Source organism: Botryllus schlosseri, chromosome 4 (genome assembly GCF_051294905.1).
Source record: "Botryllus schlosseri isolate E-star chromosome 4, Bs_hap1, whole genome shotgun sequence".
Lineage (NCBI taxonomy): Eukaryota > Metazoa > Chordata > Ascidiacea > Stolidobranchia > Styelidae > Botryllus > Botryllus schlosseri.
In genome coordinates this window covers 12,233,947-12,251,495 of record NC_137239.1, presented here as the reverse complement: position 1 = coordinate 12,251,495, position 17,549 = coordinate 12,233,947, and the positions used below count along the sequence as shown (strand labels likewise).

Genomic DNA, 17,549 nt, shown 5'->3' with positions numbered 1-17,549 from the left:
ACAATTTGCACGATGTTTACTAAATGTATCCTATAGTTAGGTGTACTGGAATTATTTGTAAAACACACACACACACACACACACACACACACACACACACACGATCAGATAAATTGGAAATTTTTCCGTTGTCATTCGCTAAAGTAAATGTCATCACAATACTCTGTCACTAAAAGACGTTACTTGGACGTGCTTGCATTCTAGACATAGTTCTGATTTACCCAACACAAGACCCAAGGACAACCCTAGTTTCAGCCGAACACAGATATCCAAAATATCACACACTTCGCTATTCCTAAAGCACAAACACACGATACAAAATAATACTTGTTGTGTTGTTGCGGCATCATCACTCAACAATATCACCCTCAATACAAATGATGTTTATGTGTAACATGCTATTGATTTGAACCACACCCACCTGACGGAAGAGGATTTACTCAATCTTTACAAAATGGATATTGACCAACATCACATCACCGGATTGTATCTGTTTCGCTGGATACGAGTTATGTTAGTTTAACAGTAAACAAATTTCACCCTCTTGGATTATGAACTCAATGCGTTAGCAGTCATTCAATATTTTGTTTGTGTCAACTAGTTACTTTGTATGTTACCCCACAACTCTTACAAAAGTACGAAGGATATTAACATCGCACTAAGCAATTAACTTTACTCGATATTCTCGCATTACGAAACTAAAGAATGGTTGGTTAGACTCTACAAACTGTTTCGATATCACAAGACCTTTATTGTCTGAATGGGTGTTCATGTATCTTAATAATCAAATAGTTCAACACAGAACTAGTACTAACAGAAACATCAGAGTTGTTAACACAAAAGTTTGTATATGTGCACAGTATGCGAATACCATGTGTAAGTATAGCACAATTGCGGTGTCCATCCGAGTTTAGTTAACACAAATTTATTACAACGGAGTCACGTAAACTTTCGTGAAAGAAAAGCATACTCACTTCCAGAGGGTTATGTCAACACCATAGCAGTTCCCCAACAACAAAGTACATATGTTTCTAGCCACGGTCCTTACATCTTTCACATAGATCAATCTACTTTGCTAACGAAAAGTGCTGAGTCATCACATGATCGCTCTCACAACAAAACAGCTAGTAGATATTATCATTCAAAATATTCCTAACCCTTTACACACCAGTAACAAATCATACAACGAATATGTTTTGTGGGTCGAATTGTTGTTCAGTGTCAAGTCTACCTGTTGAAACATACATTAAACAGCGCAATCCAATTAAAACCACGAATCTATTTTCATTTCGTCACATACAGAAAAATAAATTTTCTTTCTCCAACACATACTTGTAACCAATCGCTTTCATTAAACACAAAACACCATAATAGTATTTACTTTCTACAACATAGACATTCCGATGTAGTCAAGAAATATTTTTATTAATCAAAATCATCGATTTCTGTTCACGGCGTTAGTGTGTGCATGTCATACCTGTGGGCCCCGTATTAAAATGGACACGACACGACTGACTGTAAGGAGATAGAAGTCTATCACATCGATTTACATGTAGTCTTCGCTACGGTTTCAAAAAAACGAATCATCTCTTTTGCATTGATCTAGACCGAGCAAGTTAGTTAATGGCCATGATTGTGTTTGTCATATGCGAATGATAGGGTTACTGTCAAATCTACATACAACAATCTTCTGACGATCATAATAGCAATTTCATTTTCCGCCCCTTCATAATTGTACAACTCGGTAACTACGTTTAACAAGACCAATCACACTACCGGCGTTGAACACAAGATACCTACCCAAGTAAAAATATCATTCTGGTTTGGACAACTGACGTTTACCTGTGTAAAATTATCATTTTCACTTGGAGGTCCACCGTTACCTAACTAAAATACCATTGTCCTTTGGAGATTTATCGTTTACCCAGTGTAACAATCCCCTTTTCACTTGGAAATATATTTTTGACCTGAATAACAAACCCCTTTTCACTTGGAAATCTATTTTTGCCCTGGGTAACAAACCTTTTTCACTTGGAAATATATTTTTTCTCTGGGTAACAAACCTTTTTCACTTGCAAATATATTTTTTTCCTGGGTAACACACCTTTTTCACTTGGAAATATATTTTTTCTCTTGGTAATAAACCTTTTTCACTTGGAAATATATTTTTTCTCTGAGTAACAAACCTTTTTCACTTGGAAATATATTTTTTCTCTGGTTAACAAACCTTTTTCACTTGGAAATATATTTTTTCTCTGGGTAACAAACCTTTTTCACTTGGAAATATATTTTTTCCCCGGGTAACAAACCTTTTTCCCTGAGCAACAAACCTTTTTCACTTGCAAATATATTTTTTCCTGGGTTACAAACCTTTTTCATTTGGTGATCCGTCGTTTACCTGAGTAAAAATATCATTTTCCTTTGGGGATCTGGCGTTTACCCAGTGTAACAATACATTTTCTCTTGGTCATCTAGCTTTTCCTAGAGTAACAAAACCATTTTCATTTTGAAATCTGACAAACACACCTGACAATTTGGTATTTGTTGTATTGACGATAGTTTGAAATAGATTACAACGAACAGCGACGGAAATATACACGGACTACCGGTTTCAGAGTATACCCCCTTCAGTCGTATCACATCAATATCATCGGTTACCCACATACAATATCCTCTTGTACACCGAAATGCATGTTTTGGAAAATTGGACAATAGACTTCGATAGTTCTGTGATGTCCGGGTTCGTGCTTTGGATTTTCCAGAGTCAAAATGTCTGAATAAAACACCTCCTCGACGATGGTTGGTATGTGGATAACGGGGTTCGGAAGACGGTTGGATTTATGTCACCCATCGCGATAACAATTCCAGGTCGAGTTTTCCCCCGCATGTTTACTATATTGTGTCTTTATTGGTCAATGTATGTCTCGACATTCAGTTTGAAATCGGAAACCCTGATAAAGTATGTAACCGGATCCGGATATCAACTCTGAATCGATAAACCAATGAACAATATTCAAAGTAAACATGTTACATTCCACGAAAAAATACCATCCAGACATACGTCGCGCTTGTTTGCCCACAACAGTATACGCGTAAATGGAGGTGTGTGACATTGCATGCAATGTGTTGGTATACAAACATCGGGGGATAGGCCTTCGATCCACAGACATTATCATAGCCGGTAATTTTGATGCAGATCGAATGTCACCCGATAACAATACCAATAAGCCACATTGCAATGACTCTGAGTCCGCGCTATTACATCGATATTTCGACACCGTTCACTGATTTATTCGATGGTGTTATCGTGTTGTAACATTACAAGATAGTCATGACCCTATCTGTAGACGGACAACCCAGATCAATTGGATACATCGGTCAATATCCATCGTGTTGTCGACACCGAAGTTTTCTGCTGAGACTACAGCGTTTGATCTAAGTGAACTATCGAAGTACGGTGCTCGAAATGATTGCGATCAGTCTTTCAGTCACGATCAATGGATGTCGCTACTCCCACATAACGACTCCGGATAAATATCGTGCAAATGTCGGACTGATATTGTGATCCAATAAGGTATGTTTCTGTGGAATGAAGACTGCAATCGTACACCACAATAGAACACTACCTCGTGATTTCACACGCAATCATAAAACACACTTTCGTAAGGGTCTAGCTCGTCCGGTGACATTTCGAAACGGTCGTCACCACAAGAGATCGGGGTTGGACTCGTCATATCGGAGCATTTTGAAACGACATCGTCACAAGTCTATTGACGTCGATTCAGTTGGTCATGTCAATCCGTTTCACAATCCACCGTTTTTCAACTCCCCGCACCATAGTGTTACGACACAGACAAGAAGCGTCGGTGGAAATAATAAAACACGGAAAGCACACTTTGGTGTTATTTGACATGGATTTTACACCCGATGAACCTCACATTCGAGCGATGCATTGGAATGACGCTTGTATTATTGATGTAGAAGGAACAGAAATGTATCGATTTATTGGTTTCGTACGTATCCAACAAAAATCTGGGTATATGATTGTGCATGGTTCGCATATTTGACTGTGAACGCTCTATTTGTATATGCTGTATAGTTCACTTTCACCGTCGTGCGAATAACCCATGTTACGGTTCCATGTATGTGTGTCTGTATGTCATGCTTCAGATTGACTCAGAGTCATTGCAATGTGGCTTATTGGTATTGTTATCGGGTGACATTCGATCTGCATCAAAATTACCGGCTATGATAATGTCTGTGGATCGAAGGCCTATCCCCCGATGTTTGTATACCAACACATTGCATGCAATGTCACACACCTCCATTTACGCGTATACTGTTGTGGGCAAACAAGCGCGACGTATGTCTGGATGGTATTTTTTCGTGGAATGTAACATGTTTACTTTGAATATTGTTCATTGGTTTATCGATTCAGAGTTGATATCCGGATCCGGTTACATACTTTATCAGGGTTTCCGATTTCAAACTGAATGTCGAGACATACATTGACCAATAAAGACACAATATAGTAAACATGCGGGGGAAAACTCGACCTGGAATTGTTATCGCGATGGGTGACATAAATCCAACCGTCTTCCGAACCCCGTTATCCACATACCAACCATCGTCGAGGAGGTGTTTTATTCAGACATTTTGACTCTGGAAAATCCAAAGCACGAACCCGGACATCACAGAACTATCGAAGTCTATTGTCCAATTTTCCAAAACATGCATTTCGGTGTACAAGAGGATATTGTATGTGGGTAACCGATGATATTGATGTGATACGACTGAAGGGGGTATACTCTGAAACCGGTAGTCCGTGTATATTTCCGTCGCTGTTCGTTGTAATCTATTTCAAACTATCGTCAATACAACAAATACCAAATTGTCAGGTGTGTTTGTCAGATTTCAAAATGAAAATGGTTTTGTTACTCTAGGAAAAGCTAGATGACCAAGAGAAAATGTATTGTTACACTGGGTAAACGCCAGATCCCCAAAGGAAAATGATATTTTTACTCAGGTAAACGACGGATCACCAAGTGAAAAAGGTTTGTAACCCAGGAAAAAATATATTTGCAAGTGAAAAAGGTTTGTTGCTCAGGGAAAAAGGTTTGTTACCCGGGGAAAAAATATATTTCCAAGTGAAAAAGGTTTGTTACCCAGAGAAAAAATATATTTCCAAGTGAAAAAGGTTTGTTAACCAGAGAAAAAATATATTTCCAAGTGAAAAAGGTTTGTTACTCAGAGAAAAAATATATTTCCAAGTGAAAAAGGTTTATTACCAAGAGAAAAAATATATTTCCAAGTGAAAAAGGTGTGTTACCCAGGAAAAAAATATATTTGCAAGTGAAAAAGGTTTGTTACCCAGAGAAAAAATATATTTCCAAGTGAAAAAGGTTTGTTACCCAGGGCAAAAATAGATTTCCAAGTGAAAAGGGGTTTGTTATTCAGGTCAAAAATATATTTCCAAGTGAAAAGGGGATTGTTACACTGGGTAAACGATAAATCTCCAAAGGACAATGGTATTTTAGTTAGGTAACGGTGGACCTCCAAGTGAAAATGATAATTTTACACAGGTAAACGTCAGTTGTCCAAACCAGAATGATATTTTTACTTGGGTAGGTATCTTGTGTTCAACGCCGGTAGTGTGATTGGTCTTGTTAAACGTAGTTACCGAGTTGTACAATTATGAAGGGGCGGAAAATGAAATTGCTATTATGATCGTCAGAAGATTGTTGTATGTAGATTTGACAGTAACCCTATCATTCGCATATGACAAACACAATCATGGCCATTAACTAACTTGCTCGGTCTAGATCAATGCAAAAGAGATGATTCGTTTTTTTGAAACCGTAGCGAAGACTACATGTAAATCGATGTGATAGACTTCTATCTCCTTACAGTCAGTCGTGTCGTGTCCATTTTAATACGGGGCCCACAGGTATGACATGCACACACTAACGCCGTGAACAGAAATCGATGATTTTGATTAATAAAAATATTTCTTGACTACATCGGAATGTCTATGTTGTAGAAAGTAAATACTATTATGGTGTTTTGTGTTTAATGAAAGCGATTGGTTACAAGTATGTGTTGGAGAAAGAAAATTTATTTTTCTGTATGTGACGAAATGAAAATAGATTCGTGGTTTTAATTGGATTGCGCTGTTTAATGTATGTTTCAACAGGTAGACTTGACACTGAACAACAATTCGACCCACAAAACATATTCGTTGTATGATTTGTTACTGGTGTGTAAAGGGTTAGGAATATTTTGAATGATAATATCTACTAGCTGTTTTGTTGTGAGAGCGATCATGTGATGACTCAGCACTTTTCGTTAGCAAAGTAGATTGATCTATGTGAAAGATGTAAGGACCGTGGCTAGAAACATATGTACTTTGTTGTTGGGGAACTGCTATGGTGTTGACATAACCCTCTGGAAGTGAGTATGCTTTTCTTTCACGAAAGTTTACGTGACTCCGTTGTAATAAATTTGTGTTAACTAAACTCGGATGGACACCGCAATTGTGCTATACTTACACATGGTATTCGCATACTGTGCACATATACAAACTTTTGTGTTAACAACTCTGATGTTTCTGTTAGTACTAGTTCTGTGTTGAACTATTTGATTATTAAGATACATGAACACCCATTCAGACAATAAAGGTCTTGTGATATCGAAACAGTTTGTAGAGTCTAACCAACCATTCTTTAGTTTCGTAATGCGAGAATATCGAGTAAAGTTAATTGCTTAGTGCGATGTTAATATCCTTCGTACTTTTGTAAGAGTTGTGGGGTAACATACAAAGTAACTAGTTGACACAAACAAAATATTGAATGACTGCTAACGCATTGAGTTCATAATCCAAGAGGGTGAAATTTGTTTACTGTTAAACTAACATAACTCGTATCCAGCGAAACAGATACAATCCGGTGATGTGATGTTGGTCAATATCCATTTTGTAAAGATTGAGTAAATCCTCTTCCGTCAGGTGGGTGTGGTTCAAATCAATAGCATGTTACACATAAACATCATTTGTATTGAGGGTGATATTGTTGAGTGATGATGCCGCAACAACACAACAAGTATTATTTTGTATCGTGTGTTTGTGCTTTAGGAATAGCGAAGTGTGTGATATTTTGGATATCTGTGTTCGGCTGAAACTAGGGTTGTCCTTGGGTCTTGTGTTGGGTAAATCAGAACTATGTCTAGAATGCAAGCACGTCCAAGTAACGTCTTTTAGTGACAGAGTATTGTGATGACATTTACTTTAGCGAATGACAACGGAAAAATTTCCAATTTATCTGATCGTGTGTGTGTGTGTGTGTGTGTGTGTGTGTGTGTGTGTGTGTGTTTTACAAATAATTCCAGTACACCTAACTATAGGATACATTTAGTAAACATCGTGCAAATTGTTTCTTTGTGATGGTAACGACTTTCGGCGGCTTAGTTTCATGTCGGGAATTATTATTTGAGGGTTCAAAAACAATCAATACTACAAATGAACAACAATACAAAACACGTTAAGTGGATTACAGCGTAGCAAGTACTTTTTTGATATTACGAGTGTTGGATACTAGACACTTCTAGTTGAATTGGATGCATCTAACAAACATATCACAATTTACTTTTACAATAATCAAAGTCTTAGAGTGTATAACCTCGCGATATTTTACATTTAGCACGCACAATGGGGAGTTACTGAAATGATTAAGAATTGATCGCTAGCTTCGAACGGTACTCGATACTCAAAGTGATATTTTCACACTCTGTAAAGTGCATATGTTTCAATTCTCTGTCGCAAATTCCGACAGTAACAACATTGATGTTAAATCCTCACCCGTGGTTATTGTAAGTGAATCCTAAACATCGCAACAGTCGGTATGGAAATCGAACGCGTGCGTACTTTTAGATAGGTGACACTAACAAGTTTAATACACCCGTGAAATACTCTGAAACGTCGATTCGTGATTGTGTTAGCTATATTCATCTTCCATATCTGTGGACACAAAGATATCTTGACTTTGGTTACAACTCACTCGAAACGAATTGTCGCGGGTAATCTAGAAAAGCACAAGTCGAAGACGAATGATTTGATTTCAATAAACTAAAAAAAAATTCCTTTTGTTTTGATGTTGGATTTAATACAATTTGTATGACTATACCGAATTCGAATCCGAAAGTGCAATGTTACTTTAGTAGAAAAATTGGATGACTCGCATTTTGATATTGATAGATGTGTAGAGTAATATGACTAGTTTATAAAATCTCGGTAATGTTTTTTTTTTCGTCATGTCTGTGATCAACAAATATGTGATCAAGTCTTACCATTCGATATTAACTTTCGCAGTCGGTGTAATTTGTTGAAGTAACAATACCGACGAGTTCAATAATATTCCCCATCGATGCATTCGAATAATCCGTCAGCTGCAAGCGGATTTAAAACTTGATGGTGTTTCGCGGTTAACTCAAGTCAGTGGTCGTGTTTGTGTTGATTTCAGGAATGATCATGACGAGTTGCCTGGGTGGATTAGTTAATGTGGTTGTAACTACGATCGTACAGAGTTGCTGACACCCCAATATCTTTTACGCTGTAATATACGGATTTATTTGTGATAAATTAATTCTCAGTTATTGTTCAGACATTCAAATCTCGTATACTCAAAATATAATATGTCCAAGTCAAATCGTATATGCGCCGATTAGTAAATACTTTGTCTTCAGAATAGTAACAACCTTTACAATTGAATAAAAAGATAGAGCATACGAATACAACCAGGATGAATTAATTCAAATTTGTGAGTTGTAATGATATAATCAAGTAAGTGAAACTAGATTTTTAACAATTGTTAATGTTGTGAATAATTCTTTTGAGTATGGTAAGATGTTAAAATATCTCTTTGACAAACGGAAAGCAGGATTGTGAATAGAGTTGTAATGTTACATTACTTGTTTCAAAGTATAATCTTGAAATGTGGCTGGATCAAAGTTGGTAGTCATGTTTGTCAATCCTATTTCAATTCACACAATGTCAAAGTCCAAATATTTCATTCTGGATTATTTGGATTTACCTTTAGTACATCCCGCGAATGGATTTAAAGTTGGCAAATTACCAAAATGATTGAATATTATCGGGTCAGAGATAGTTGGTATTGATTCTATAAGTGTTAAAACAGCGGCGTGGAATGTGTGAATGATCCGATGAGGGTGAATGTTGGCGTCAGTAATATTCAGGTTACGTTCGATTCAACAGATCGCGTTAATAGGATTTGAGTTGGGTCGAATCAATACATTCAAATACGATTCAACTTGATTTGTGTAGTGAGTTACACTGATGACTCCCACTTTATCAAACGATATGACATCGAACAGCGTCAACACTATGCAAGTCGGAGCAACTTCAAATTTTCACGTCGGCGTCAAATTCGTCTCATCACTCAAAAGAGGTGGCGTTAGCCAATATCTCAAAGGTATATTCATCGACGGCAATAACGAAGAGATATCTTTCACGTGTTTCAATCGTGATTTGTTCGGGAACATTGAGAAAGCATTCACCAAACGAAAAAAACTCATGGTCAAATCCGGTTGGGTTCAAATTGATAAATTTACTGGAAAACCCGCTGTATTACTTGGTCGGGCTTCGTCAGTAACTCTGCATGGAAAATCGAGACATACGACTGAAGAATACCCATTATTGACCTGTGAATCGGTATACGGAAATAAAGATGAATACGTCTCGATCGCCGCTACTTGTGTTTCTCGAGAGGAGAAGATGGTCAATTCTGGCGCCGGAAAGGAGTTGAAATTATACAGTTTTACATTGAAGGATGATACTGGCGAGGTGGTTTTGGACCAATGGAACAAAGCCTCGCTCGTATCCGGGAAGAAATATCAACTCACTCGTGTTAAAAACTGTGTCGGCAGCTTGAAAATCGATTCGTTAACTAGACTTGTTGAATTGAAAGAATAGTTTGCATATTTGTATACCACAATACAATATTTCATTTCGCGTAAAATGTATGACCTATGTGATTCGACAACTGGGTTAGTGCGGTGTTGTTCTACTGATCGAGGTGTGAAAATTGTGCTATCGCGATGAAGTTGTGACTGTGAACAGCAGACTATTCTGTAGGTGCGAAACAGCGAATAAGCCGAAAGTATTATTCAGGTAGCAATCAATAGCGAGGAAAGAGAACACGATCGGTCATTTGACACGACTAAACTACGACATCATATATCATAATTTACAATCAAACTATTTCACACTGACCGGTCTAGTGTAATAATCGATAGTAGCGACTGGACGAGAAATAAGTCAGCGCGCAGGTCATTCGAAATATAGGTCGCACGCGTAATCCTCACAACAAACCACGTTTCCGTCCGCGCGGGTATTGTTGGTGACTCGTACATATTCAACACCGCGCGAGAGATGCCTGAAAGTACGAATCACGACCGCAAGAACACATGGCGAGTCGCCACAGATCCCGTAAGAATACATGACAGACACATTTATCGTCGTTAGCATGTCGCCGCACGTATACCTAAAAACATTAGCATGCCACCACGAGTTTCGCGTTATCATGCGACCGCACCCATAAGACGAAAACGTTAGCATGTCACCCCCGCCATAAGACGAAAACGTTAGCATGCCACCCCCGCCATAAGACGAAAACGTTAGCATGCCACCCCCGCCATAAGACGAAAACGTTAGCATGCCACCCCCGGTTTCGCGTTAGCATGCGACCCCGCCCATAAGAACCCCACGCTAGTTCGCGAGCGATCGTATATACTACTGTGACTTGATCCCAACAATGGTGCGTAGCCACCGTTGCCTGGTTTCAGCATAGTGTCCTATATGGTGTCGACACAGGCAAATCTCACGCCTCAGTGAAATTGTATCACGTCACAATTTCCATTTGGCTACAGGCAATTTGACGGTCATTTTTGACCGACTTGCCCAGCATTAAATTTGATTAAGCGGGTATCAATCGAAAGCTGACTCTGCACTGATTACGAAAATATAAATTATATTCCGCTCGTGGCCCTGGAACTCCCACAATCAGCCTTGAATTTTTCATTGTTATGGAGATTGTCATTGGGACGCAACAATGCTGTCTGACTCTTTTTCTCTTGAGCTACTCTCTCGTTTCGCCAGACTGCATTGTTGCGTCCCAATGCCAATCTCCATAACAATCAAAAATTCGAGGCTTATTGTGGGAGTTCCCGGGCCACTTATATTCCCCCACCACATATATTTTCGTAATCAGTGCAGAGTCAGCTTTCGATTGATACTCGTTTTACCAAATTTAATGCTCGGCAAGTCGGTCAAAAATGACCGTGAAATTGCCTGTAGCCAAATGAAAATTGTGACGTGATACAATTTCACTGAGGCGTGAGATTTGCCTTTGTCGACACCATATAGGACACTATGGTTTCAGACAAGCCGTCAACCATGGTTGTAAACCGAGCGGTTAGTCAGATATCGAAAAATGGAAAATGAAAGCAAAATTTATAATGGGCGTGGTCAGTGAGTGGTCATCAAGGTCAGGTTCATGATCAAGGCCCGATCGGGCCCCTACCGTCCGGTTTATGGCCTAAAACAACGCAGTATACTTTCTTTTGTCATATCCAACCATTTGCAGACATAGTAAACCAGTTTATGACTCATATGCCGTCATGAATTTGGACTTGAACTTGGATTATATCTTAAAAATCACTGAAGCGCCACCACAATTAACAACCCCCTCAAAAAAACTCCCCAGAACACGTTTTGGTGTTCGAATCGGTGAAAATTTACACTGAGTACCGTACAAGTCGACTTCTGATATTCTGGCAGAATTTCCAACAATATTTCACACTCGGAAAATATCTGAAAATTTCAGGTGATAACCATTTTTTAGTTTTTTTTATTTGATTTTCATTTTTGCAAATTAAAATGAATCAAATCAAACCAAATGAATCGGGGAAGTCTCAGCTTTTCAAAAAAATCGTAGTACCCGATGTCTAGGGCGTGTTAACATGGAGAAATTGGTCACGGAGACAGGTCATATCATATATGATACACCAACTTCGTAAGGGTTAAGACCCTCTCGAATGATTCAATGAAGCCCCATAAACTGAAGCAAAGCAACATATTTCAAAGGTTCTTACTCAGTTTGCCAATAATAATAATAGCGGTTTCTTCGAACTCAAAGCAAGTCAACTGTATAAGTTTAGATTGGGCAGCACGGGTCAATTTCAGGTCGTTTCAAGTGAGATAGTGACTGCAATGCAGTCACTATGTTATGGAAGGGCATTTCTAAAGGGCATATAGGAGTTTGGGGCAGTGGGGAATGAAGACTCGGAATAAATCAGAAGAGGGGAATGAAGACAAAAAGGTTGGGAACCTTGCTGTATGGTATATTCTCGACTCGACTCCAGTCGAGAATGTTTGGTAACTCGACTTGACCTAAGTCATTCTTTAAATGCGTAAAACTACTCTACTCTACTCAGTCGTTTTCGTGTTGAATCGACTTGTACTCGAGCCATTTTGCATGACTCGGATCAAGTCGAATGACTCGAGACAAGGATATCCAAAACAGAGATTTCATTGTAACTTCGAAGAATAGTGAAGCTACCACATTTGGTATTTCGTCGATTACTGCTGATACTCGGAAAATAGAACCAGAAACTATTAAGACTGAGGAAAATTACTATATTATGATTGCGAGCTATCCTATATCACTCGAGCAGAGGTGAAAAGGTGGGTTGAACCGTAATAAACTGAAAATTGAACAGTGAACATAATGACTGGGAGCTAGGAGTCAAAATACCATTACTCGGACTCGACCCTCTACTAGCTGACTTGGACTTGGCAGTGACTTGGCGGTGAATTGAAAATTACTTGACTTGACTCGAGTGAAAACTATAAAAGTGAGATTGTTGAGACCCTGTTGAATATTTCATATGTCATCCGTTTTGAATCCATGGCTCCAAGGTTGTAGGCCTAATGACCCGAGTTCGACGATTTTCTGATGACTCGACTTGACTCGAATCATTTTCTCAAAATCCGGAAATGACTCGACACGGCTCGAGTCAATATGTGTATTGAATCGACTTGGACTCGAGTCATTGCGCATTACTCGAACCACGGCATATGACTCAAGACTCGGACGGCCAAAACATACATTTCATTGTCATTTCGAAGAACAGTAAATTGACCACACTATTGGGATTTCGTTTATTGGTACTAGTACTTACAATGAGACCAGAAACTGCTAAAGTCGACAAAAAATTAGTATATTATAAATGCGAACCAGTCGACATCACCAAACAGGTTATGAAAAGTGGGTTTAACAATACTTTAACTGGAAACTGAGCAGTCAACACAATGGCTTGGACTCGGACTCGAGTCATATTACCATGACTCGGAGTCGACATTCTGCTCGCTGACTTGGAACTCGTACTTAACTCGGTGTTGAATTGAAAATTACTCGACTTGACTATGAAATTGAGATTGACTAGTTACTCGGATCCTTGCGACTTGGTTACAACCCAGTGTTGCATCAGTGGAACTTCTCAAGTTCGAGACTATCCTGTGCTTACTGCATACACAATTATGCACAAAATTTGTCGATGACTATGTAGGGGACGAACTGCGACCAACATTACAATGGGCACAACCCGTAAGAGTGGCGTCGGGAAATTCGCGAGATTCGGAGAAGCGGACACTGTGTGCTGTCATAAGGGTAATTCAAAACTAGGCTATTTATCGTGCACTCATTACGAACCAATAAATGAAGATGTTACTAAATATTGAACCGTTTAACACAATCGCATGCTGATATTTGCACCAATTGAGACGAGACAGCTCTAATAAGGCTGCGCCCAAAATATCAAGTAGAAAGCATTGAATAAATAAAGTGTGGTCTTCAAGTGCATGGATCCTCATGGAATCTTAGTTACTAATGTTATATTCTCTGTGACAGTATCTAAATTTTACATCTACAAAATCTAATTCCCTCGATTAATGAAAGTGTTAAGATAGAATACACACATAACAACTATATATGAGTGGCATTTAAATATCGATAACAGAATTTAAGTTATAATTAGTCATTGAGAAACTATTTCAATATTTAGTTTCCGCTTCAACAAGTCATAATAAGAGAGTTACGAGTTCTGTAGCGTTATAATAACTAAAAGCATATCGTACACATATAGTGCTTAAACCGTTTCTTGCATTGGAAATCTACAATGCATGCATCAAATTTAAAATCATTGCACTGAGTTGAAATTCTTTTTGTATTATACTGTGTTTCCGACAGAGTACAATGTGGTTACTTTGGATTATGACATTTGTCTCATCAAAATGAAAAGGCCGGTCACACTATCTCCAATCGTGCGGGCAGCGACCTTACCGTCAGCCAATTCCCAAGTAGCCGTAGGAACTTTATGTTACGTAACTGGTTGGGGATATGATGAAAGTAAGTATTGATATACTTTGAATTACCAGTCGTCAGTTTGAAATCTTGGAACTCTAAAATTTTAGTTATTGTAGCTCGTATATACATATATGTCTCAATACCTTTTCCGTTATAGCACAGGAATTCGCGGTAGCATGTTTATATAGGGCACATACGTTTAAATTTACCTCTGATGAAATGTCAACTAATTTATCCGTAACGCACATAATTGTAAAGAACAGAAGTTTATTCCAATATATCTATTGTCATTTAGATTCAACCTCCTATAAGTGGTTTCTATAGACTGATGCTTGAATGAATGTAAGTTGTCATTTCAATATAAGCTTATTACGTTTGTTTGCACTGGAGTATAATATCGTTTTTTCGCTTTATAGATGGTCTTCTACCTGATATTCTTCAGGAAGCCATCGTCAAAATAATCGCAAGACAGACCTGCATCGCCTGGCACAAACGCCAGGGAATCAAAGTCATTGATAATACTGTGTGCGCAGGGTACGCCTTTGTCTTTTTGAATGATAGGCGAGGAAAATTGCCAATGATTTTGCAGTCATGAAAAAGGAGGACATGACAGCTGCTTTGGGGACAGCGGTGGACCGTTGGTTTGCAAAAATGGGCGCAATTATATTCTTCGTGGGATAACGAGTTACGGGGCGTTTCACTGTGGAGCCGCAAAAGCTCCAGGCGTGTACACAGATGTGTCTAAATACGTTAATTGGATCGAAGATACAATGAAAAAGTCATGCCAAAGTTGGTATATGTTACTAAACTGTATAGAGCTCACATCATTTTGCTGCGCATTTGCTTACATGGAATCTCATTAGAATGGATATAGCTTTCAATACAACACCCATTGTAATAAAATTTACACATAACTCGAAGACGACGACATGATGTTTAGGCAAATCGATGGTATCGCCATGGGTTTTTCCCTGGGCCCTAGTTTGGCAGATATATTGGAGGGTTAGCATGAGAAGAAAATGTTTGAATACGTCTCAAAACCTCTCCATTACTATGGATATCCCGACGACACCTCTGTCGCTTTTAATAATGAGCGACAGTGTAATATTGTGATTAAGAAATTGAATTGTCTCCACCCGGCTCTACAATTTACTGTGGAGAAAGAGAATGGTTCTTGCCTTCCATTTTTCGACGTGTTGGTTGAGACATCAGGACAAACGTTTTCGACGTCTGTGTATAGAAAGCCCACGTTCACTGGCCATTATATCCGTTAAGATTCTTTTTTACCCTAAGGGGCGAAAACCCAACCTAATATCTACTTTGATCCGACGGGCCATAATGCCTCTCTTCGCCTGAAAAATTACCACGTAAGTTAGATGAGATCCATTATATTTTCTCATAAAAAGGGCTATCCAGAGCATAATTGAAATGCTCCAACGCAAGAGTGTTAAAACGCTCGGATCAAGCTCCTAATTATTGACCAGAAAATATGCCCCGTATTTTTACACTGACCTTGGCTAGGCGACGTGTCCAATCGTTTTGAAAAGTTACTCAAATCGGCGGTTTCACTGTTGTTATCATAGTGTTAATGAGCAAGTAGGCCTATACTTGCTGCCTTTAATGCAAGTGACGTTGTCTGCGAATTTAAGCGCCACTGTGATAGTAGGTATGTAGGGCGTACATCACGAAGATTGTTTGAAAGGATAACGCAACACATCACTAAATTGATTCGCTCGATAACTTGCGCAAATGACCGTACGGAGTATAAGTGAACACCCTTCGTGCGCTCAAAACTATAATGACGAAATGTTTACTGTCATTGCGCGAGGCAGATCCTTGTTTCATTTAAATGTATTAGAAGAATCAACCATTATTCAATTGAACAGGCCTATTTTATGTAGATAAAAAGATTTCTGTATAACTTAAAAATTTCCCACTCGTTTTTTTCTAATTCGTGTTTGCTATTGTTCAATTTCAAATTGCGTTGTTACTATAGTACCGTGCATTTCAAAGTTTGGTATTGTTGCCATCGTTACATTGCGGACTTCATGGTATGTAATTCGGATTGGTACGTCACACTTTCCCATTTAGGTTTTGCTTTTCAATCTACTTAAATCCCTTTAGTGTGCCGTTAACTCTTGAAAAGAGGCACCCTAAAAGTCTTCGAGTACAATAATTATTTTATTACAATGGATGTTGTATTGAAAGCTATCTTCCAATTCTGTACCACGAACCAGCTATTTTAGAATCAATTCGCATCCACCATTTCATTTCATGTCCAGAAACACATTGGGGCCCCTGGACAGATAGATGCAGCGTCACATGTGGAGTTGGATCTAAGACGCGAACGAGAATTTGTCTAAATGAGAAGGACAACAAAGTGGATTCCAGTCTTTGTAGTGGACCTTCACAGACTCGCGGGTTTTGCATTAAGAATTCTTGTTCAAGTGAGTCTTACGAAGGCTTGCATCATACCGTCCTCTATGCCATCACACCGATGTTATTTAAATATTAGGAATTGCCCAATTACTGTCCCTTACCTTACAGTCGAGCTTTGATGCTCTATACTTCAACTGATATTGAATGCATAGGCGGTAAATATTATGTAAACCCCAATATATCGACTGTAGGACCTACTTGGTCTGTTTATTTCTCACGCAGCTTTGTTTTGCACTATACATTCAAACTCTACTGGGACAACCGTGTAGGCAAAATCAGCGATACACATTGGGTTGTCATATCTGATCATGAGCATTCGCGGACGCAGTTTGAACCCTAAAATCCCGGACATGTCCAGGCATGTCTGGACGTATGGCAGGTAACCCTACTGTATTTAGTCAATGAAAACTCTCTTGATAATAATCTTGAAGCACAAGTCGAAAGTACTAATACGTATGTGCTGCTGTACATCTTCAACTTTGTATATCGCACAGTGGTACATATAGTAGGCCTACTACAAATGAGACAAACTACTGTGTTTCCGAAATTCTCAACTATACAACTCGAACTAAAACCGCCCATTTTTTAAAACTGGTTACTAGAACTACAGAACTTGAATATACAACCCTTAAAAACCATCAACTGTTTGGATAAACCTGTTTGTGGTGAAAGAAT

The 17,549-nt window shown here is 38.6% G+C and overlaps 1 protein-coding gene across 2 annotated transcripts in view; it reads left to right on the top strand.

The window, feature by feature from the left end:
* LOC145437047 (uncharacterized) overlaps positions 1-17,549 on the top strand; it is a 65,661-nt gene that overhangs the window by 9,795 nt on the left and 38,317 nt on the right. Inside the window, exons 3-7 of one of the 2 annotated variants that reach the window (XM_080314211.1) lie at positions 13,639-13,739; positions 14,319-14,477; positions 14,852-14,960; positions 15,025-15,224; positions 16,718-16,882. In XM_080314211.1, the coding sequence (XP_080170337.1) occupies positions 13,639-13,739; positions 14,319-14,477; positions 14,852-14,960; positions 15,025-15,224; positions 16,718-16,882 (734 nt within the window). Of the gene's footprint in view, positions 1-13,638; positions 13,740-14,318; positions 14,478-14,851; positions 14,970-15,024; positions 15,225-16,717; positions 16,883-17,549 lie in introns of both variants that reach the window. The other variant, XM_080314210.1, reaches the window with a different exon arrangement.